Source organism: Equus przewalskii, chromosome 10, assembly GCF_037783145.1.
Source record: "Equus przewalskii isolate Varuska chromosome 10, EquPr2, whole genome shotgun sequence".
In the NCBI taxonomy this organism is placed as follows: Eukaryota; Metazoa; Chordata; class Mammalia; order Perissodactyla; family Equidae; genus Equus; species Equus przewalskii.
The window spans coordinates 53567863-53589965 of NC_091840.1; the positions used below are offsets into that span (position 1 = coordinate 53567863).

General features: G+C 47.3%; 1 protein-coding gene across 4 annotated transcripts in view; it reads left to right on the forward strand.

Annotated features, from left to right (window-relative positions):
- Positions 1-22103, forward strand: part of SHISA6 (shisa family member 6) — a 288859-nt gene that overhangs the window by 10413 nt on the left and 256343 nt on the right. For all 4 annotated transcript variants that reach the window (XM_070561111.1, XM_070561110.1, XM_070561109.1 and 1 more), the window contains exon 2: positions 12518-12678. In XM_070561111.1, coding sequence (XP_070417212.1) covers positions 12518-12678 — 161 coding nt within the window. The remainder of the gene's footprint in view (positions 1-12517; positions 12679-22103) is intronic.

Consider the following 22103-nt stretch of genomic DNA (forward strand, 5'->3'; position numbering starts at 1 on the left):
AGTGGCTGTTCATTTTAGGTGGCATCTGAGAGTTTGTTCCAGAGCCCATCTGTCCTCTCCTTTCTGAGGTCCTGAGAATACAGACTCTCGCTGTCATCCCCAGGGGTCGGGCAGAGAGGGGGCCGAACCCCATTAAAGCAAAGAAGTTATTGCCAGGAGAGCTTTTCCCCGAGTCCTAGGATCGCCTCAGATCAGACCAGTAGGGAACTCTGGCTTCAGTCACCTGACTTCTGGGCAGCTTTGTCTGAGGGTAGGCTCAGGTTAACCCACCTCCCTGAAATGACAGGGCAGGGGGCCCAGCCCAAGTGCCGAGGCTGCTCCAGAACTTGCAGAAGAATCTGGATTCCAGCCTCCTTGTTGGACTATCAGTTGGCCCTCTCTGACTTTTTACTGCATCCTGAGAAATTTGCCTCAACTTTCCCAGGGATGGTATCCCATAGGCTTGGAAGGTTCTCCACGCTGTGGGAAATTACACAGCTTTTCTGTTCTCAGATAATCAACAGCCGGCTTCTTACCCACCTCCGTGCCAGCGCCTCGTCCCCCGCCCTCAAGTATTTGCAAAGAGAATCGGGTCTTTTAGCAGAGGATCTGTCGCTTCTCTCTCTCTCTTTTAAGTTACATCATTAAAGTGTTTCTTCTTGTTCCTTTCCACGTCTTTGTCCACGGTCGCTTCTCTCTCCATCTGTCTTTCTTTTGATTCCTCCTCTCTTCTGTGGAGTCGTGTCCCGTTCCTCTCTCCCTCCACTTCTCCTTCTTGAACTTGTCCTGCTGTAACTTCGTTAAATGACATCTATTCAGACTCTGCTAATTCAAAATTTACCCAAATTGGACTTGGGCAAAGTTGTTTTTCTCTTCTCCGTCTGATAAAAAGCTGTGATGAACAGATTAAATAGTTCAGACAAGCCTGCAGAGATTGTGCAGGCCACATACACCATGCAGAAGGGCAGATTGTTTCCAAGCAGGCTCTTCCGTAGACAATTCGCATGCTAATTACAAATCATTCTTATCTATTCAATAAAGTAGCTCTCCAAAGATCAAATTTTTTTTTAGCCTAGTTTGTAATCCTGCAATGGCCAGGAAGCAGTAAAAATGCATTTCCGTTGAAGTGTTTTATAATTTTCATGTCTGTATCATTGATTGGGATTAGCCTGCCCCCATTTTTGCTGAATTAGTGATGCTTGACTGTTGGCTGCTTTGAATTCCCTTTTTAATCCCCTCTGGGGGCTCCTGCTAATTTCCCCGCTTCCTGTTTCTTTTCTTTTGTATTTCACTGAATTTTTAGAATCCAGAAACTCTCTCTTTCAGCTTTGAGAACTCTGTTAGGAATTATGGCAGCAGGCCAGGGCCTCATCCCCTCTTGCCATGAGGATGACCAGCTGGGCACGAGAAGTTGGCAACCTAGAGGCAGATTTAGGACAACGTCTCTGGGGGATAAGACGATGGTGAGCTCTATCTTTGCTCCCTCTGTTCTTTCTCAAATACCTGTTCCTGCCTAAGGAGCCTGCTCGTGCATCACTGTCCCCAATACCACTGTTTGGATTGAGGAGATGGCATCACACCTACCGTGGGACGAGACAGGATGCACTTAGCACCCAGCCCCTTATAGAAAAGAACTGTGATCTTCTTCCCTCTGCCTGCTTATCTGGCTTTCAAGGGACACCTAGCAAAGCCCCCTTTCTCTCACTTTTGGAGGTTGTCATCCATCTTTCCCTGCCTTAGAGCATTTCCTGGGAGTTGAGATAGGAGGCAGGCTAATCCTAGCTTCTGTCACTTTCTGTCCCCATGACCTTGGAGAATCCCTTGGCCCCGTTCTGGTCCATTAGCCAAGCTATAGGATGTGGGCTATCAAGCTGTGGAGGTTTGTTCTTCTCTGACCCATTCTGATCTCAGCCCACCTGGGAGGTTTGGGAAAACAGAGTCTACATCTGTACTTTCAAATGCAATAGCCCTAGGGTGTGGGGGAAAAATGCATTTTTCTTGCGCACTCCATTCAGATAAGAATGCTGTCTGCAAATGGCCTCATGAGAATGCTTGGTTTTAGCGTCTTAAATTCATAGAATCTCTTGGTTGAAAGGGACTCATGAAGTGTTTTTGTGCCTCTGCCTCTGGGCACCAGATCTACCTCCTCTTCCGCTCAGGCCGCTAGAGCTGGGGCTCCCCCTACACCTAGAGCCAGTTCATTCTATTCTTAAGATGCAATTCCAGTTAATTCTCATGGGGAATTGACTTCCATCTTTGACTTCTCAGCCATGAGGTCTGGCCACTGTAGCAACCCAGAGGGAATGTATCCTTTCATCTGTAAGAGAAGAAGACATCCCTGTGAAGACAGCAGTCAAGGCCCCCTTCAATCTTCCTTTCTTCTGGACAGACATCCCTGGTTACAAGTCTGTTTCTCACAGGACGTGGTTTCACGTCTTCATGCTGTACAAAGTTTGTCCACATAGAAAAGGGGTTGTAATTCTATAGTAAAATCCCAAGTGATGTTGCCAAGAGCACCATGTGGGTTTCAGTCATTCAAACACAATTTAAATATCTAAAGATTTCTTTTGGGAAATTGGTCAGTCTCCAGCCCTAGGCACCAATCCATCTCCCCACCATGCTGTCAAGAGGGATGTCAAGAGGACACGTGCGTGTGCTTGTTTTTTCACACCTCTGTTCTAGTACCTGGAGCAGTGCCTGGCACAGAGTAGGTGCTCAGTAAATATGACTGATGAATGAATGACTCAATTAATTAAGGTGGGGGGAGCTGGGTGGTCTTTTTTTGTGTATTCCACCTTTCTGAAGGTTGCATTGATGTGAAGGTACTTGTGCTTGGAAATGACAATAATGTTTATAATTTTTTAAAGAAGGAAGGAAGGAAAAAAAGGAAGAAAGAAAAGATGGAAAAGGAGAGGGAGGAAGATCAAAGGAAAAAAATAACTGAATCCTTTCTTGAAAATGTTGCCCTGGCCAGTTTGTTCCATTTGCCCTTTGACGCCCCAATAGAATCTTGGTTTCTTTTGCTCCCGATGTGACTCCCTTTGCTTTTCCATGGGTCTTTATCTTGATGCTTCCTTGCATGTGGTGGAAGCACAGTTTTTGATGGCCTTGCAGAAAGGAACAGACAGACACTCTCTTGGTGCTTGGCTCGCAAACTCCCAGTTCAGAGTTCAGCGAAAACTGGTGTGTGGCCATATGCATTCCCGTCCTTAGGCCTGAGAGGAAAATATGGGATGTGGGTGGTCCCTGCCAGGATGACCCTTGGTCACAGGTGCGCCATGTGGTTCAGTCTCCACCCCAGAAGTTTTGCCTGTCTGGCATTGTCGAGTCAGTCCTCCAAGACCCCCCCCTTCCCCCTCTACTTTTGTTCTGATCCTATAGGCTGAGCCTGTGTAGACACTAGGAGGTTGAATTTAGATTTATTTATTAATCAAATATTTATATAGTGTTTACTAGGTGCCAGGTTCTGTTCTAAGTGCTCTACAAATATTAACTCATGTAATCTTCATACTAACCCTAAGAGGTAGACATAACCCTTGGCCTTATTTTTTCAATGAGGACATAGAACCACAGGCCACCTAAGTAGCTAGCTGGTGATCACCAATAGTCTACTAAGTGACCAGCATTCCACCCAGAGACTCTGGCTCCAGGATCCCCGTGTTTAGCCACTAGGCTATGCTGCCTTCATTTTGCGTCACCTACAGATTTAGGTCTGTGTCCATAGCCAAACGAGAAAGCAACACCAACAGTCATAACAATAGCATCAGCCTGTTTGTACCTCGGATGCAGAAACATTTACTAACTCATCTATCACCTGGTTGACCGTGCGGCTGTGCTAACAAATCTCGGTAGCGTTTGTGTTTTCCCAGTTTCGAATGGTAGCTGCCCTTGATGCATCAGGATCTTTGATTCATTCTCAGGCAGACAATCTAAATATTTCTGAAAAATCTAAAACCAAATTTCCCAGGCCTGGGTGAATTTTCACATGATTCATGAGGCAAGGAATGCAGTGTGTGGAGATGATGCTGTTTGGGATAAATTGGGGCCCCAGGGGATGCACATCTACCTAGCTCATGGCTGGTCATTGAGCGGCAGCCCAGGATAGGGCCCCGTCAGGATGGAGCCACTTGCCCTGCTTTCCTGAGGAACAGACAGGCAGGCTGAGCCTTCCCTGGCCGAGGCCTGCGATGTTCATTGGCCACAATGAATTCCACTTGTGCCGGGACAGCTCAGACCTGCAGAACAGCTCAGTGCAGAAGCACAAACATTGTTACCACAACAAAGGAGATCTCTGCATCCATTCGGAACCTCTCTGTATGAGGAGAGCGGACTTGTGCACACACAAAGCCGACAGCTGTGTTTTTCAAGCGGACTGTGAGAGAACCAGGAATAAGGAGAACTAAATTAAGCCATTCTCCTTGGTCCATGTTTATTAAAAATATATTCACTTCAATTGTCCGGAGTGCATATTTCAGAGAATGAAAGCACTTCGACTGCCCAGTAGATAAGCATGAGGATGAGGCTAAAGAGGATGCTAGCTGTCCCCAGGGTGTCAGTGTCAAGTAAAAGCTCAGTTAGCCAGGACTCAAATAACCAGAATCCTTCATTTAACTGGAATAGAATGTCCACACTCTACTTTTAGGAGAAATACAAAAGAAGTAGCTATGAGAGATTTACTTAAAGAAGAAAAATAACCTTCCATGATTTGTCCTGCAGTTTTATATGAATAGCTCCATTTCCTAGATCGTCTACATTTTACTTAGCTTTCTCCACAAAGAGAACTAAAGATTAGACTGGTGGCCCTCTCATGGAAGAACCATGCATTCTTTTTTTAAAAAATTAATTATATACAGCATAGTCTACTTAATTAGGCAGGAATGCTTTTAGAAAATTCTTCAAAAACAAGAGTGTTCTCCTTAGTCCTTAGGAATAAGAACATTAACCAGAACAGCTTATTTGTGGAATAGTTCATCTACTTGACTTTTTATCATACCTGTCCCATGGCATAAATTTCTTCCTACTGCCCCCGAAAAGAGAAAGGGCATGATTAGGGGTCTAAACTATCCAGCTTGCCTTGCTCTTGGCACAGAAAAACTTACTGAATGCTAGCTGAACTTATTTTCTCCCTTCTGTGGCATTGATATGGCTCAGAAATCCAGAGACATGGTGGAAGCAGAAGGCTCGTTTCCATTTGATCCACTCTAGCGAGCAGTGACTTTCATGGGGTCCACATGGAAAGCGTATCAATGGAGATCAAAAAGACTGACCAGATGAACTAAGGATCTCCAGTCCCCACTTAATTTGGGGGGACCTAAGTTTTACTCTCTGCTCAGTCAGTGAAGATGAGGACAAAAAACTTGCAAGTTTTTCATTTGGCCCTCTTTTAAAGTTTTTAAACATGGAAATTTCGTGAAGCCCAGGGACTACTGGATAGAGAGAGCAAGAGCTTGGTAGAGCAGGACTGTGGCTCCTTATTTTGGCCTCTTGCAGAGCAGGCATCTAGTGAAGTATATTGGTGTTCTACTCAGAATTTCATTTGACGGAAATGTTACCTGCTAAAACAGTGTAAAAACCTTCGAAGCTGTTGATGTTGATGACTCACTTACGTGAATAGAACTGGGCAGTTGAGCAGCATCTAAGGTCTCTCTGTGTAGATTTTTCCACTAAAGACTGAACACTCTCCAAAAATCTCATGTTCAGAGACCATTGCAAGGACTTAGTAGGTGGAAAAACAAATGTCATTAAGTGGATGAAGGGTTGGAAGGATGGATGGTGGGATGGGTGGATAGATGGCAGGATGGACTGTGGGATGGATCGATGGATGGTTGGGTGGGTGGATGGCGTCTTGGATGGATAATTCAGTGGTGTAAAGTTAGCCTCTGTAGTTTAACCTACCTGTGTTTGAAATCTGAATTTTCTAATTACTAGCTCTGTGACCTTGGGCAAGATATCTAACCTCGCAAAGTCTTAGTTTTCTTGTCAGTAAAATGCAGATGGTGCTAGCACCTTCCATATAAAGTTGTTTTGAGGGTTATATAATATAATGCATGTAAGACTTTAGCACAGTGTCTGGCACATAGCAATTGCTCAATAAATGATAGCTCTTAATTTCCCAAGCAGGCAAGACTATGAAGCAAAGTTACGAACAAAGTTTTGTTTATTTTTCTATTGTTAAGAGAAATCATTTGCCATTTTAAGAAAGATTTCATGTCTTGAATGCAGGTGGCAGCACATCAAAATGTTGACTGGCCCTGGTCCGTCAAGTATCAAGATAACTCTAACACTTAGGGAAATTCAAACACACTTTCATTTCCTTGGGACCACTGACAACATTAACCAAGGTTTTAAGCAAATAAATAATTAGTCGTGATCTGAATCACTCATTTGCCAATTATTTCTCCATGCCCAAATATTAACTGGTGTTTTCTAAATTAGCAGACCCTGCTGGAGAGACCACGAGCACTCATTCAAGCTGACGATTCATAGCAAAGTGAGATGTATATAAGAGACGGTCCCAGTGAGCAGAAGGACACTCAGACTCAAGTCACAAGTTTAAATTTCTGGTCCATCATGTTCTTGTCCTAGAATTATTCTGAGCCTCAGTTTCTTATTAAAAATTGAGGTAGTGGACCAGCCGGGTGGTGCAGTGGTTGAGTTCACGTGCTTCACTTTGGCGGCCCGGGGTTTGCCAGTTCGGATCCCAGGCACACACCCACACACTGCTTGTCAAGCCATCCTGTGGCAGCATCCCACATACAAAGTAGAGGACAGTTGGCACGGATGTTAGCTCAGGGACGATCTTCCTCAAGCAAAAAAGAGGAAGATTGGCAACAGATGTTAGCTCTGGGCCAATCTTTGTCACCAAAAAAAAAAGGGGGGTCAGGAAGTAATAGCTGCAAAGGGGTTAGTATGGGAGTCACACGGGATAAGGTGGGTGAACACAATTAGAAACAGTAAAGTGCTATCCAAATGTACGATGGTACCTCAGTTACGCAGGTGATTAATATACAAACATGAGTTCTATAGAACGCTAAGTTTCCTGGCCTGAAGGATCAGAGTGACTGTTTTCCCTGCTCAGATTTGCTTTCCAATTAATTTGCTTTGCCCTGCTGGCCACGCTTCTGCCAGAGCCAAGGAATCCATGTGCCGAGAGGAGCGGCGAACCAAGGCGGTTATCCAGATAACCCGGGCAAAAGCATTCTTTTGTTTGATGTATCCAGATATTGCAGCAAAAGTGGCTCAGGGGGAGGGGCAGCTTGGAGTGAATGGGACCATTAGCAAGATTCTTCAAGTTCTGGAATTAGACACATCCGTAGCGTGCCTGGGTGGGCGGTGGGGGTGGCTCCCTCCCTGCCTGGGTGCTTGGTGGGGATCCCATCCTCACTCTGCACTTGCCCGTCTCTGTCTCTCTCCCTCTGATTCTCTTTCCCCCTGAATGTCTCTCTCTGATCCCTTCTCCCTGTCTCTCACCTTCTCAATCATGTTCCATCTCTGAATTTCTCATTTTCTCCCTTGCTCTTTCTACCCGTTTGTCTCTGTCCCTCTGATTCTGTCTCTCTTTTCTGTGTCTCCTCATCTGTGTCTCTTTCTCTTACTCCCCCATCTCTGCCTCTCTCTGGCTCTGAGTCTCTGACTTTTCTCCCTCTCTTTCCATCTGTTTGGCTTCATTGCTGCCCGTCTCTCTCCACCTGTTTCCCTTCCCTCTCTTTCTGTCTCCACCTCTGTCCATCTGTCTCTCTTTTTCTCTCTGTGTATTTGTCACTGTCTGTCTGTCCCTCTCTTTCCCCTCTTTCGAAGTCTGCCTCTCTCAGACCCTGAAACCTGCTGCCTGCTCTTTTACCACATCCGCTTTCTTGTTCCTCAAGTGACCAATTTTCTTTCCTGCCCTTAGAAAGTAGCTCAGGCCTTAACCCATTTCCTCCGGCGTATCCAAATTAATTAGGTGAGCCTGGGATCACACATTTCAGAATTAGAATAATATTTATCAAGCACCCTGGAGAGAAGGAGATGGAAGTTGGAGAGGAACGGGAGCAAGGAGGGAGGTCACCGAGCTGAGTGTGATTCGGGGGAAAGGGGACCTGGCGGAGGGGACAGCTCCTAAGGACACACCGTCTGCGAATTAGGCCCACCTTTCTCATTGCCAGAAGGCACTGGGAAAGGATAGATCTTGGAGAATGGTGTTCAGGAGTCAGAGAAGTCCACAGGGTGGCTGATGAGGAGCGTGTCCCTGATTTCCACCTCCTCCCTGGGACCACACAGGGCTGGGTCCCCGCCCCCAGATGGGCTCTCTTCAGGAACACCTTCTCTAGCTTGTCCTTCCCGTTTGGCTGCACTGCCCAGCTCAGCCCAGCCAACTGGGCAGTGGAATTCAATGCAAGTCATTATCTTCTTTCCTCACATGACCTAGAGACAGGAGGAGACAACTTAGCTATAACCCAGGCTTAAAACTCGTTCTCCAGCAGCAAGCCAGACCCAAGCACACTTGGTGTCCACTGAGCCTGATGGTCTTCAGGAAGGCGTCTTCCTTGTCATCTCTTAGTCCTCCGAGCCTGCGTCCTTCAAGGCCTCTCAGGAGATGGGCACAAGTGTCTCCCCATTCTGGGAGGGTTGAACTCTTTGAAAATCTCTTCTCTGCTGGCTCCTCCTTGACCAGTGAGCCCTGGAGAGAATCTACTCTGAAATTGCCATTTACACTATTGATGTGGACAAAAGTGATGCCGGGCTGAAAGCCCTGTAAAGTCTGGGGCAGGGACGATCTTCATTCCTTTCTCTGTTATGTAATAGCTGGGCAATATGGCAAGACCTGGGGATCTGAGGATACAGCGATGGCCCAAATGGACAAGGCCCGCTCCTTCAGGACATTCATTTCAATGTCTCCAGCCTCAGTGTGTCCCAGAACTCAGCCTAATGTCTGATCTTCATACAGCTGCTCAGTAGATATCTGTGGAACTAGACTGCATTGAGCATAAATCAAAGACCCACTTCATCTAGGGCCGTGTAGATCAGGGTTTCTCAACATCACCATTGTTAACATTTGGGGCCAGGTAATTCTTGGTTGTGGGGGGGATGTCCTGTGCAGGGTAGGATGGTTTAGCAGTATCTCTGGACTCTACCCACCAGATGCCAGTAGCTCTTCCCTCCCTGGCTGTGACTGCCAAAAATGTCTCCATATTGCCAGATGTGCCTGGGGAGACAAAATCATCGTGGTTGCGAACCACTGACGTAGATTCATATTGGCCTACTGAGGGCGGTGGATTTAACCACGTGACTCCATTCTCCTTCTTAGGCACCAGAGAGGTAGGCGTCTTTATAAGAACTTGGGAGGCAAGAAAAAGAAAAAGAATATAAACTTTTTTTGTAATATCAGCTTTATTGAGATGTAATTCACCGACCATAAAATTCATCCTTAACTTTTCAAGTGTACAATTCAGTGATTTTTATACATTCTCAGAGTTGTCCAACTATCACCACTATCTAACTTTAGAACAGTTTCGTCTCCTCAAAAAGAAACCCTGTGCCGATTAGCAGTCACTCTCTGTGTGCCCCTCATCCAGCCCCTGCTAACCACAAATCTGCTTCCTGTCTCTATGGAGCTTCCTAATCTGGACATTTTATATGAATAGAATCATGCAGCATGTCATCTTCTGTGACTGGCTTCTTTGACTTAGCATGCTGTTTTCAGAGTTCATTCAAATTATGGCATGTGTCAGTACAACATTGCTTTTTGAGGCTGAATAATAACCCATTGTGTGAATACAGCACGTTTTGTTTATCTGTTCATCAATTGATAGACATTTGGGTGTTTCCACCTTTTGGCTATTCTTAATAGTGCTGCTATGAACCACCGTATACAAGTTTTGTATAGACATATGTTTTCATTTCTGTTGGTAGTATACCTAGGAGTAGAATTGCTGGGCCATATGGTAACTCTGTGATTAACATTTTGAGGGACTGCTAAATTGTTCCCAAAAAGGGTCTGCACCCTTTTACATGTCCCACCAGCAGCGTATGAAGGCTCCAGTTTCTCCACATCCTTGCCAACATTTGGTATTATCTGGCTTTTTAGTTACGGCTGTTTTAGTGGGTATGAAGGGGTATCGCCTCATGATTTTGATTTGTAGTTTTCTGATGACTGATGATGTTGAGCAGCTTTTCATATATATTTCATATATTTCCTTCTTTGGAGAAATTTCTATTTATATTCTTTGTCCATTTTTAAATTGGATTATTTTTTCTTGTTTAACTGTAAGAGTTTTTTATATATTCTGGATACAATTCTCTTATCAGAAATATGATTTGCAGATATTTTCCCCCATCCTGTGCGTTGTCTTTCCTTTTTCATGGTATCATCTGATACAGAAAAGTTTTTAGTTTTGATGAAATCTAACTCATCTACTTTTTTCTTTTGTTGCTTGTGCTTTTGGTGTCATATTTAAAAAGCCATTGCCAAATCTGAGGTCACAAGGATGTACTTCTATATTTTCATCTATGAGTTTATAGTTTTAGCTCTAATATTTAGGTCTGAGATCCATTTTGGGTTAATTTTTATATAAGGTGTGAGGTAAGAGTCCAACTTCATTCTTTTGCACATGGATATCTGGTTGTCCCAGCACCATTTGATGAAGAAACTCTTCTTTTCCCAGTGAATGATCTTGGTACCCTTTTCGAAAATCAGTTCATCATAGATGTGTGGGTTTATTTCTGGACTCTCAATTCTATTCCATTGCTCTATATTTCTGTTAGAACTTTTAACTCACTATTTTCTTCCCATGGAAAGCTGGTAGGAAAGTGCCTTTGATAACCAGAGGGGTGAAGGGATCAAGGTAACTTGCATGGATGTGTGGTTAAACAAATATAAAATATTTATCAAATTTTGGAATTAGGAGAGATCTTAGAGGTCATGTTAGTTTATACTTTTTATTTTGCTGATGGGGAAAAAAGAAGATTAAATTTCAATTTGAGAGGTTAACAAATCTGCCCAAAGGTTCACAGTGAATTGGTTGCAGAGCTGGAATTAGAACCCAAATATCGTGACTTTCTAGGGGAATGCTTTTTTCTTTTTCCCAGGCCCTGAACCTGTGGCCTCTGACCCAGACGCCAGGTCTGCCTGAACTTCCTTTACCAAGCTGTGAGCCTCTGTGCTCTCCCGTACTGCTTGGTCCACGACAGTGAATGGGCGTGGTGGCGTGTGTCTGCTCCTTCCTTTACAGTGCGAGAGGAAAGAAAACCAGTGAGGGGAAAGCATTTGGAAAATCTGAAATTGCTGTATAAATGCCAGTAAATGATAAGATTGCCAGCTTGATGCTCTTCTCCTAGGAGGTTCGGCATGTCAGAGGTGGCATAATGGAAGGAAACAATTCACAAGACACATTTTTAAACTGCTGTGATTGTCACTTTCCAAGGGGGCAGAGTGCAGGAGCTAGAATCCCAGTGCAAGTGAAGCCTGGGGTGGGCTGGGCTGGCTGGGAGAGGGCTGGAGGTGAAGTGCCTTGCCCACCCCTCAGGAGCACCCTGAGTAGATGGAAGAGTCGTTGCCTGACTCATGCAAAATAGAGGTGCACTCAGGACTGGGCACCTGGCCCTAAAATGACAATATCCAGATGGTGGTCTCTAGTGGCTTGTCCACACTCATCTTTGCCTCCTCACAGCATCCTTGCATGTTTTCCACCGAGAGAGGGCGTCCTGTTTGAAACCAGGTAGGGGAGCGATCCCCTACATTATGAGCCCCTCAATGGCAGGAATTATGTCCTGTTTACCTGTGTCTCTGCAGTGACTGATGCACGTGAGTCCTCAATAAATGCACGTGTGATTGTCGAAGCCAGGTGTTGAGTGAATGAGAGCTGCCCTCTTGGGGTAACTGGGTCTCTTGCAGAGGGGTGGGGCTCTCCAGCTACAGCAACGTCTCTGTGCATCTCTGTTTCTTCCTGTCTGTGTTCCTCTCTGTGTTTGTCATTGCTCCCTCCTCTAAGCTCCAGTTGTGTTCACTGTCTGCATCATCCATGTGTTCTGATATTCCTCTTTTTCTCTGTACATCCTGTCTGTGCAGCTAAATCACACCTTTCTTTGATGGCGGGAGTTGTGTCTTGTACTTATTTGGGTCACCAGTGTGTGGTTTTCGATGGGGAAGTTGATGCCCCTAATATTAGTAACCTGCTGCTGAATTTGAGGCCAGCGGTGTCAGCCCTCCCCTGCAGTGGCATTCCACTGGGCAGCTGCTGTAGATGTCTGCCTGGCATGGGGGGTATTTGGGGAGCCGGTATTTTGAAAGGGCTCAGAGTCTGTTGAAGTGAAATGAATTAAAGAAAGAAACCATAACCCCTGCCTTTCAGTTCCTGTACCCCCAGGCATGGCAACCTCCACCCTGCCCTCCCACTGAGACCTGCACCAGATGAAGCTGTGACTGTTGAGAACCAAGTGCTGTCTCTCCATCTCCTCCCAAGGCGCCGCGCCTCAGAGGGCCTCCGAAAGTAAGCCCACTCTGCTTGTGGTATGCACACCTGCTCGGTGAATCTCACTGTGTGATCTCCTTCTTGTTTAGGGCTCTGGCTGACATCTTAAGACAACAGGGACCAATCCCCATAGCACACTGTGAAAGAGAAACTATCTCGGCTATCGATACCTCTCCCAAAGAGAACACACCGGTCAGATCGTCCTCCAAAAACCACTACACCCCCGTGCGCACGGCCAAGCAGACTCCAGGTAAGTGAGAGCTGATCGCCTTGAGTCTTTGCTGAGACTGCTGAGAAATTTCGGTGATGTTTCTGCTCCAGCAGGGCAGCTCGCGGAGCCCTGTGCGGTGAGAGACTCTCTTGGGCAGGCAGCCTTGTGAAGAGTCTGAGGACTGTCCCCCTGGGAAGGGATTGATGTGGGAGGCTGCTGCCAATGAGTGTCCGGGCTGGACCGGAGCTGACGATTTAGGGCATCCGTGATTTAGTGAGTGGCTGGCATAATTCTTTTACCTGAAAGGGAGCTTGTGGCAGCCATGGTGGAGTGTGGTGGCCCACTTGCCCGTGTAGTGGGACTGTTTAGGCTGCCTAGGATGCTAGAAATGGGACAAGAAGTCACTGCACTCAGATGTAGAGACTGCTCAGCTATCGCAAAGAGCCCTTCCCGAGGGCGGGGATTATGTCCGCATTACAGGGTGACCCTTTCCTGTGTGTTATAGATTCCCTGGATATATGATGAGCTGCCATTTAATAGCAACATGCCTTCTACTCTTTTACTTGGTCATTACTGTAACCCTGTGAAGGAAACTGAGCAGGGCTTATTTTTCTTATCGTATGGAAAATAAATGAAGCTCAAAGAAATGTAGTTCCCAGCCTCTGAGTCCAGCCTGATTAAGTAGACGTCTTCGTTTGCCCTTAACTGCCTTTCCCTGGGCACGAAGACTTGTCATTTCTTCTGGTTTCTGCATACATCCTCTCCTCTGGTGATCTGAGAAGGAAAATTTAGAGTTATATGATTCACTCCTGTGTTTCAAGAAATCTCTTCCCGTATTTCTCAAATTGGAACTCTTCATTCGGCCTGTAGAGATGGGAATTGTTTGCTGGCCCAGAAGGCATTCTCAATGGTGATGCTTAAATTTAAATGCAATTTTGTAACAACCTGCAACATCTACAGCTTATAATCAACACAACTGCTTTTCCAAACAGCTAATATCCTTTGCCACAAAATATTGCAGTTTGAACAGAAGTTTAAGCAGAACTTTGTGTAAGTGTTTCAAAGTGGAGGTTTACTGTGATTTTGCCATTGGTCAAATCAACAAATCACCAATCGTAGGAGTATGGTGGCGAGTCTTTTAGGGGGATCTTAAGGGAAATACCCAGAAATGCCAGAAGGCATCATAGCATATGAATAGTTTGCCGCTCAAAGGGCTGTCTGTGGACCGGCCACCTCAGCATCGCCTGGGAGTTTGTGAGCAATGCAGCGTCTCAGGCTCCATCTCACTGCTGAATGAGAACCTGCATTTTAATGAAATCGCTTAGCAAGTCAAGTTTGAGGAGTCCTGGAAAAGCCTGGACTCTGAAAACTGTCCCTGGTGGTTTGCTTTCTGGTCCTATCACGTACTATGTATGTGACCTTGAGCAAGTTTCTTTGCCTTTCTGAATTTCCTCGTCAGCCTAGTGGCTAATAATACTTGCTGCCTAGAGTTATTTTTCAGGATGTAATGAGTTAAACCAATGAGAGCACTTAAAACAGGTCCTGCCGCAAAGTCAACACTCAATATTAGCCATAACCGGGCTGAGGAAGTATATCCACCAATCACGGCAAACTAATCAAATAAATGAGAGAAACAAAGGCATTTGTGTCCCTAGACCAGGCAGGGTCCACAGGGTTGTGTCTAGGATGAAAACCCCTGGACCCAAGCCAGCCCGTGCTTGGCGCCTGCCTGTGGTGCATCCTCTGAGGATGATACGGCTTTGTGGGACTCTGTTAAAGTCTTGGATGTTGAAAGCATGTGCTTGTTTGGTTTAGGAAGTAGAGTGAGGGTCCTGCTTTAATAATAATAAAAACAATGATACTATGAGTAGCACAAGTAACATTTATTGAGCACCTACTATGTGCTGGATACTCTGTTGGGGACTTTATTTATAATAGAGAGTGGGTCCTATAACATTTCTTAGGTAGAAGCTCCTAATCCCATATTAGTAGAAAATTCCTCTTTCCTTGCCTTCCCTTTTATCCTACTCTTCTAGAAGTCCCTTTCCAACTTTAAAGGGAGCTTCATAATGGACGGTTACTTTGGATGTAGAAAATCAGTGTAGCCCACTTCCATCCTCCTCTACTCAAGTCTGCCTGCCTATAAACCCTCGCTACTCAAAGCGTGGTCCACGGACCAGCAGAGACTGCATCCCATGGGAGCTTGTTAGAAATGCAGAATATTAGGCCCTTTGCCATTCCTACTGTGTTTGAATCTGCATTTTAACAAGATCCCCACGGGATTTGTATGCACATTAAAATTGAAGAAGAACCCTTTAGCACAATGATTCTCTGCCCTGGCCGCACATTGGAGTTATGTAGGCAGTTCTGAAAATACTAGTATCTGGGCCTCACCTAAAGATTCTGATTTATTTGGTCTGGAGGAGAACCTAGGCATTAACATTTCTCAAAAACTTCCCACATGGTTCCTTTGTTAGGCAAACTTTGAGAAGCAGAGCTGAGAGGGAAACTGTCAAATAAGGAAAACATCCTAGAGGACTGTGGGACTTGGGTTTGCATCAAGACCCACCAGATCGACCCTGGCTGGTCCAGGTTGGTGGGCTGCCGAGACAAATCCTCTCCAAAGCAGGTGGAGCAGAATGGGGGTGGAGGACTCAGGCTCATCTGGAGGGCGGGTGGGGCGTCAGTGTGCAGCTGTGAATGGGGACAGCTGGGCAGAAGCAGGCAGAATTGATTAGAAGGCCAAGCAGAGCCAGGCATCAGGAAATGTACCACATCTGGGGGTACAGGTGCCCTGAGCCCAGGATCTCAGAGGCTTCCTGTGGGCTTGCTTGGTCTTCATGGTTGAGGAGGCGTGGAGACCCAGCATGTTCGCCTGGCCTGACCTACTCCTAAAGAGCCTGCCTTGGAGCAGCTGGGGGAGAGTGAGGTGGGCTATCTGTCCCTGGCAGTAGCAATGACATCATGTGTCGGGGTTCCAGAATTTTGATATCCAACTTCCTATTATCAAGAGTGGTATCAGCTGGAGGAAATAAATATTTATGCCCTGGCTACACACCACTGTGAGTTGTATAAATGAGCAATCAGTCATCCTGCCTCTTGTCAAAGCTGTACACTCCAATGGCCAACTAAGGGAGCCAGTGGTGGTCTAGTGGTATAAGACTCGATGCTCTTACCGCCATGGCCTGGGTTCATTTCCCGGTCAGTCAAGGAACCATACCCCTCGTCTCTTGGTTGTCATACTGCGGCGGCTGCCTGTTGCTGCGATGCTGAAAGCTGTGCCACTGGGATTTCAAATACCAGTAGGGTCTCCCATGGTGGACAGTTTTCAGTGGAACTTCCAGACTAAGACAGACTAGGAAGAAGGACCTGGCTGCCCACTTCTGAAAACAATTGGCCATGAAAGCCCTGTGAATAGCATCAGAGCACTGAGGAAGCGCTGGAAGGTGAGAGGATGGCTCAGAAAGACTGGGGAGGCTTCTGCTCCTGTGGTCACCAGCAGTCGGAATTGACTCGATGACACTAACAATGAAGGGAGCCAAGGGATGTGACTCTAAGCTTCATGGAGACCAAGAATGAAGGCTGCGCAGCTGACAGAGTTGCTGTTTGCCACAAGCCTGCGTGGCCAGTCCCTCTGTGCTCCCCTAACCTCAGCTCGTTTTGCCTTCTGCTTCTCTCACTGGAATCCAGAAACCCTGTCCCTCCTCGTGCCACGCGTATTCTTGCCCTGGGGTATTTCCCCTCTCTATTTTGTGGCAGAAACTTTCCAGCACCAGAAGTTTGTGTTGTGAAATTCGATACTCAGACGGCACCATTTTTCCTAACCTCCTCATCTGCTCTCATCCTGTGCTTTCTTTCCTTCCGAGCACTTACGCCATCTACTATCGTATATTTATTGGTTCCTTGGTTTATCGTCTCTGTCTCTATCAGATTGGAAGCTCCATATAGGCAGGGGTTTGATCTTTTTATTCACTGTGGTATCCCAGAACCAAGAACATTGCCTCAAAGATTGTCATCATTGCTTAGTGGCCATTTGTGCAGGGATGAATGAATGGGGACACCGTCCTTTACGTGTTTGAACATAGGAGCCAAGGTGTGGGTGTTGGTTACGAAGCTGCATGCTGAAGAGCTCCCATCAAGCTTGCGTGCACCTTCTGTGGCCCTCTGCAAAATCAGTGTGGAGTCGGTCCCTTTGACAGCCCAGTGGACTGGTCCTCGGGTGGGGAGCTGAGCTGGAAGGCCCTGGTTTCCAGTGCCCAGGCTTCTCACCAAGCACCACAGGCCCTCTCCTCCTGTCTGGGGCTGACCCAGGACTCCAAGGCTCAGTGCAGCCAGAGGCTGGGAGCCTCACTTCCCTGGCTGGGCTCAGAGATGCAGTAACCCAGGGGGCCCTGCCCATTGTGCTCACTCTGCCAAGAAAGACTCCTGTACAGAGGTCTCAGGAGCCCAGGAAGCTCAGAGTCCCTGTTTCCAGGGATAGGTTTAGAGCTGTAGGTGAAGCCAGACAACCTAGGCTATGTACCTGAACCATGGGAAACTTTGGGCCAACCTCAGCCCCTAGTGGGAAATGGGACTTTTCTTGGCTCAGTCATCCCCAGGGGAATAGTACTGTCTTGTTCTAGAGGAGGCTGAGATGATAGCGTTGTAAGACTTAGGAGCTCTAAAGGAATGGTGAGATCAGTTGACCCACCCTGCACTTGGCCTGTGAGGAAACTGAGGCACACAGAGCTTGCCTGGGTGGGAGGTGGGAGGGCCAGGCCTCAGCATTCCAGGCTCCAGTGTTGGAGTTGAAAATGTGGCCTGTGCAGCTAGACAGACCTGAGTGTGAATCTTGGCTTCCCACTTACAAGCTCTAGGACCCAGGCTCAGTGGCTTCAATTCCATGTCTGTAAAGTGGGAATAAGTAAATGGCCATTGAAAGGCTTGAATGAAGTAATCCTTGTAGTTTAAGTGCTTGCACTGGCTTGCCTCAGGGTTGGTGCTCAGCAGTCAGTTTCATTTGTATCATCATCATGACCATCTCCTGATGCTGCATCTCCTCCTTCTTTCTCCACCTGGTCTTTTCTCCTTTTCCTTCTTCCTGACTCCCACTGCTTCCCTCTGCCTACATTCCTTTCACGGTTTCTCTGATTACATTGATCCATCTCTCACCTTAGAGGTCTCCAGCAGTGACTGGTTCTCAGCTCTTCTGTTAAAAAATGCGCTGATTTTGCCCACAGTGCTCCCATCTTTTCATTCCTAGTACTTCCCCGGCCATCCCCTTTCACTCTGAAGTTTTCTCTTGGCAATAGTTTCTTTCCGAATCTATACCTGTTGTTTGAATGTTTTCCCAGTGGACTGGCATTGGCCTTTCTCATGTGCAGCCTCATTACTCTTTGCGCAGATGTTAGGTTCCCTCCATCCCCGCTGCACCATGCCCTTGCTCTTGCAGTTATTGGCCCCTGCAGCTCTCGGCCTGGGGATGAACCAAGGTGGACCAAAGGCTGATGACAACAGCCACGTGAGGCAGCCACTCCTTCCCTATTGCTTCCTTGCAGGGTCTGAAAAATCCAGAAAGTGGATTGAGTCAAGGGTGGTGGGAGAGAAAAGGTATCACTAATCTCTGATAACAGGAGTAGCTTCAGTCGGTACTTATAGATAACATGAAGTACCAGGCACCATGATATGTGCTTTACCCACATTACATCGTTTAATCAGCACAATCTATGAGGTAGCATCATTGTTACTCCCATTTTACAAGGAGGAAATTGAGGACAGGGAGACTGGAGACCTTGCCCCAGGTCACGTACGTAGCCCTGGTCTGGGCTGCAGGCACTGTACTGATGAGCCTGTCTTGTTCCTGGTCCCTTCTATTTCACTTCCTGTTAAATGCAGACAACAGGACGTCGTTCATCTATGCTTTGCAAAGAGTCTGCCATTACACTTGACCCAAGCTTTTGTTGCCCCCTGAAGAAGTGTTGGCGAGCACGTAGACATCCTCACAAGGGCCACGCGGTCTGGGAGTAAAGGAGGGAGTGGGACGCCTGAGACTCCACCGGGACCGCCATGCTTGGGTGGGCCCTCGAGGGTGCCCAGGAGGTCAACAGGCTGACAGCGTGGGCCAGGGGTGCGTGTAAACGGTGCAGGCAGCCTGCTGAGATCGGAAGGGTGGTGAATAAAGTCTGAAGGAGCGTTCTGTGAGAGGGATGCTGTCAGGGGCTGTGATGTGTGTGAGTGTGAAGCGTCCCCCCACCCCCGCCAACCCCCGCACCACCCCATGGCAGAGCTTCTTTGGTTTGCTGTTGTCCTCCCTTGGGTTCTTGGATTCAGCAGTCGGTTCATTCCTCCTATTGACCTCAGCATAGCCACTCCCCATTCCTAGTCAAGGCTTTTGTCTAGACGAGCAAGCAGACACCAGGCTCCTTAAGCTTGTGTGGTTAAGTAAGAGTCCACAGGCCCTGCCCACCTTTCTCAGTGGAAGGACGTGCCTTTTACATCAATTTTGGTTGTTCCAGTATTTTCATTTCTTGCTTCCTCTGGGTTTGCGGGACATTTCAGTTGAGTGATTTCTGGACAATGAGACCTTTCATGGTCTATTTCAGAGCCACTCCCCATTTGTGTTCTTGTTGTCACCAGTTCCCCGTGATACTGGATGCTTTCTATGAAGTTCCGTCACTTGATTCACCCTTGCCTTCAACCAAGAGTTGAAGGCAAATTAGATGGTAGTTAAGAGCAGAGACTGTGGGGCCAAACTGTCTGGTCTGAATCTGGACTCTGCCTTCACTTCCCCATTCTGTCAAATCGGGCTAGTAATAGTGTCTCCCTCCGAGGGGTGCTGTGGGGTTTAAGTGAGTTTTAATGTAAAGCCATCAGAGGAGCATCTGACACAGGGAAACACTGTCTCGAGTCTGCACTGTCTCCCCGGTTGGTCCCTGGGCCACATGTGGCTGTTGAGGGCTTGAAATGTGTTTTAGAGCCTCCCAGGGCTTCCAAGGGTTGGTATGAAAAAAGGAATGTAAAATATCTCCGTAATTTCTTATATTGATTTCATGTTGAAATGATGACATTTTGGGTGTATTGGGTTAAATAGAATCTATTATTAAAATTAATTTCACTTGTTACTTTTTATTTTTTTAACGTGACTATTGGAAAATGTAAAATCACATGATGGCTCACATCTGGGATCCGCATCGCATTTACATAGAGCAGAGCTGATTTAAATGTTCAGGATATCGAGTGTCTGCTTGAGCTCAAGTTTCAGTCATGAACAGAAGAAACCCTCTCCCTCTGTGGAGGTGACACTCTATGAGAGGAGACGTAAAGTAAACTGGTAAATAACTTCAGAGAGTGCTGAATGCTCAGGACACCATCAGGCAGGTGATGTGTTAGGGGAACCTTGGGGAGAAGGAGTGTTTTCAGCAGTGTGGTCCTAAGAGGTGGCATTTGAGCTGGCACCTGACCGACGAGGAGGAGCCAGCCATGGAGAGATCTGGAGGAAGAATATTCCAGGCAGAGGGAACAGCAAGTGCAAAGGCCCTGAGGCAGGAGCAAACCTGGCAAGTTCAAGGAACAGAAAGCAGACATGGGTATTGAGTGTAGTGAATGAAGGAATGGGCAGTGCATGATGACAACAGAGGGGTAGACACGAGCCAGTCATGCAGGGTCTAGGAGGCCACAGTAAGGAGTGTGGATTTTATTTAAGTAGAATGATCTTCTTTCTATTTTAATAAGATTACCTGGTTGCTGAGTAGTGGAAATGGGCTCTATTGAGAAGCAGGATACCAGTTAGCATTTCTAATAGCAAGATGGGTTAATGAAAGAACTTTCTCTGCCTTCCTCCTTCATAAGAGGACAACCCCCCACCCCCACCCCCCCGCCATCAGTAGCCTGTGGGTCTTGTAATTAGACAAACCAAGGTCCAAATGCCACCTAAGCTTGGACAAGCTGATAGACCTGAGTCCAGGGATCTTGACAGAGGCCGAACTTTTTCTGAAAAGAGTCAGATTATAAATATTATAGGCTCTGTGGTTGTTAAGTCTCTGGTGCAGCTACTCAGTTCTGCCATTGTCGCACCGGTGCAGCCACAGTGATACAGAGATGAATGGGCATGGCTGTGTTACCATGAATCCTGATTCTCAACAATAGGCGGTGGGCAGGATTTGGCCTGGGGGCTCTGGTTTGTCAACCCCGTTCTGAACCCCTCTCTGAAAGCCACAGGCACCTTCCCGGTGACATTTGCTTCTGTGTGACAAGTGAATAGCTACCGGTCCCACACTAGGATACTGTGGGGGAGTCAATGGCCAACTCAAAGCTGTGAGCCTCCAACATGCTCCATAAATGTCAGGCCCCATTTCCCCTCCTTCCTTCCCTGTGACTCTGGCCAGGGTGTCACTTGATCCTGATGTGACAGCCGTTGGAACGAGGGCTCACAAAGGTTGATGAATTAACCACATCGCAGTGGAGACCACGGCCCTCCGCAGCCTTCACCTTCTCGGTGGCTTTCTCTATCACCTGGGTGATGATGTAGAAAGTGTGCTTATTAAATTTACAAGGGACACATCACTAGGGGGCTGGCCAGCACCCCCTGGATGATGACAGACTCAGGGTTCAAAATGTCTCCATGGGTGTAGACATCCCAAGGTCACACTGAACAATCCCCCTTCTGCTGTTCAAGCCTCATCCTTCCACTTGTGTCTCAGGTCAGCCCACAGACACCTTGCCCCCTTCATCTGTGCCCCCTCCCCACTTCTCTGTGAGCTCTGTTCCTTTAGCATGCAAATGTGCTCCGCACCCCCACCTTAACACAGACGGACACCCTCCCTCTGCTTTACACCCTGCCCGCCTCTGCTCTCCCTGACAGCTGAACTTGGCAAGACAGTTGTCTGCACCTGCTGCATCGACTTCCTCTCCTCCATCCGCTCCTCAGCCCACGCCAGACTGGCTCCTGTGCCCTCCACTCTTCGGCTCAGCGACCTCCTTTGTGCAGCTTCGGGGGTACAGGGCACAGGCTCCCGTTTGGCTCTGCGGCCGCAGTAGAACTCCCGCCTCTGCCCCCATTGGAGCCGAAGTCCCGCCGCCTGAGCCCGGTCGGTCCCTGGAGCGCGTTCTCTCTACCTTCTCGAGCTGCTCAGCGTGCTCTGCTCTGTGCTCTGTCTGGAATATTCTCTTTGCAGCTACTCTCCTTCAGTCTTCCTATTCCTTGTCGTCTCCGAGGTCTCAGCTTCGCTCTCACTTCCCCGGGGGTGCGTTCCCTGACTCCCTGGCCCGATGAGCCCCTGCCCTGGGCTCCCCTATCATTGCAGAGAGGCAGTGGGGTGAGGGAAGAGTGTTGGCCCAGCTTTGAACCCGGCTCTACCTCTTCCTAGCTGTGGGCCTTGACCAATTTACTTAACCTCTCTGTGCCTAGGTTTTCTGGTCTGTAAACAGGGATAATAGTATCTCCCCATGTGTTGTAGTGAGGAGTAAATGAGTTAGTAACTTCTGTG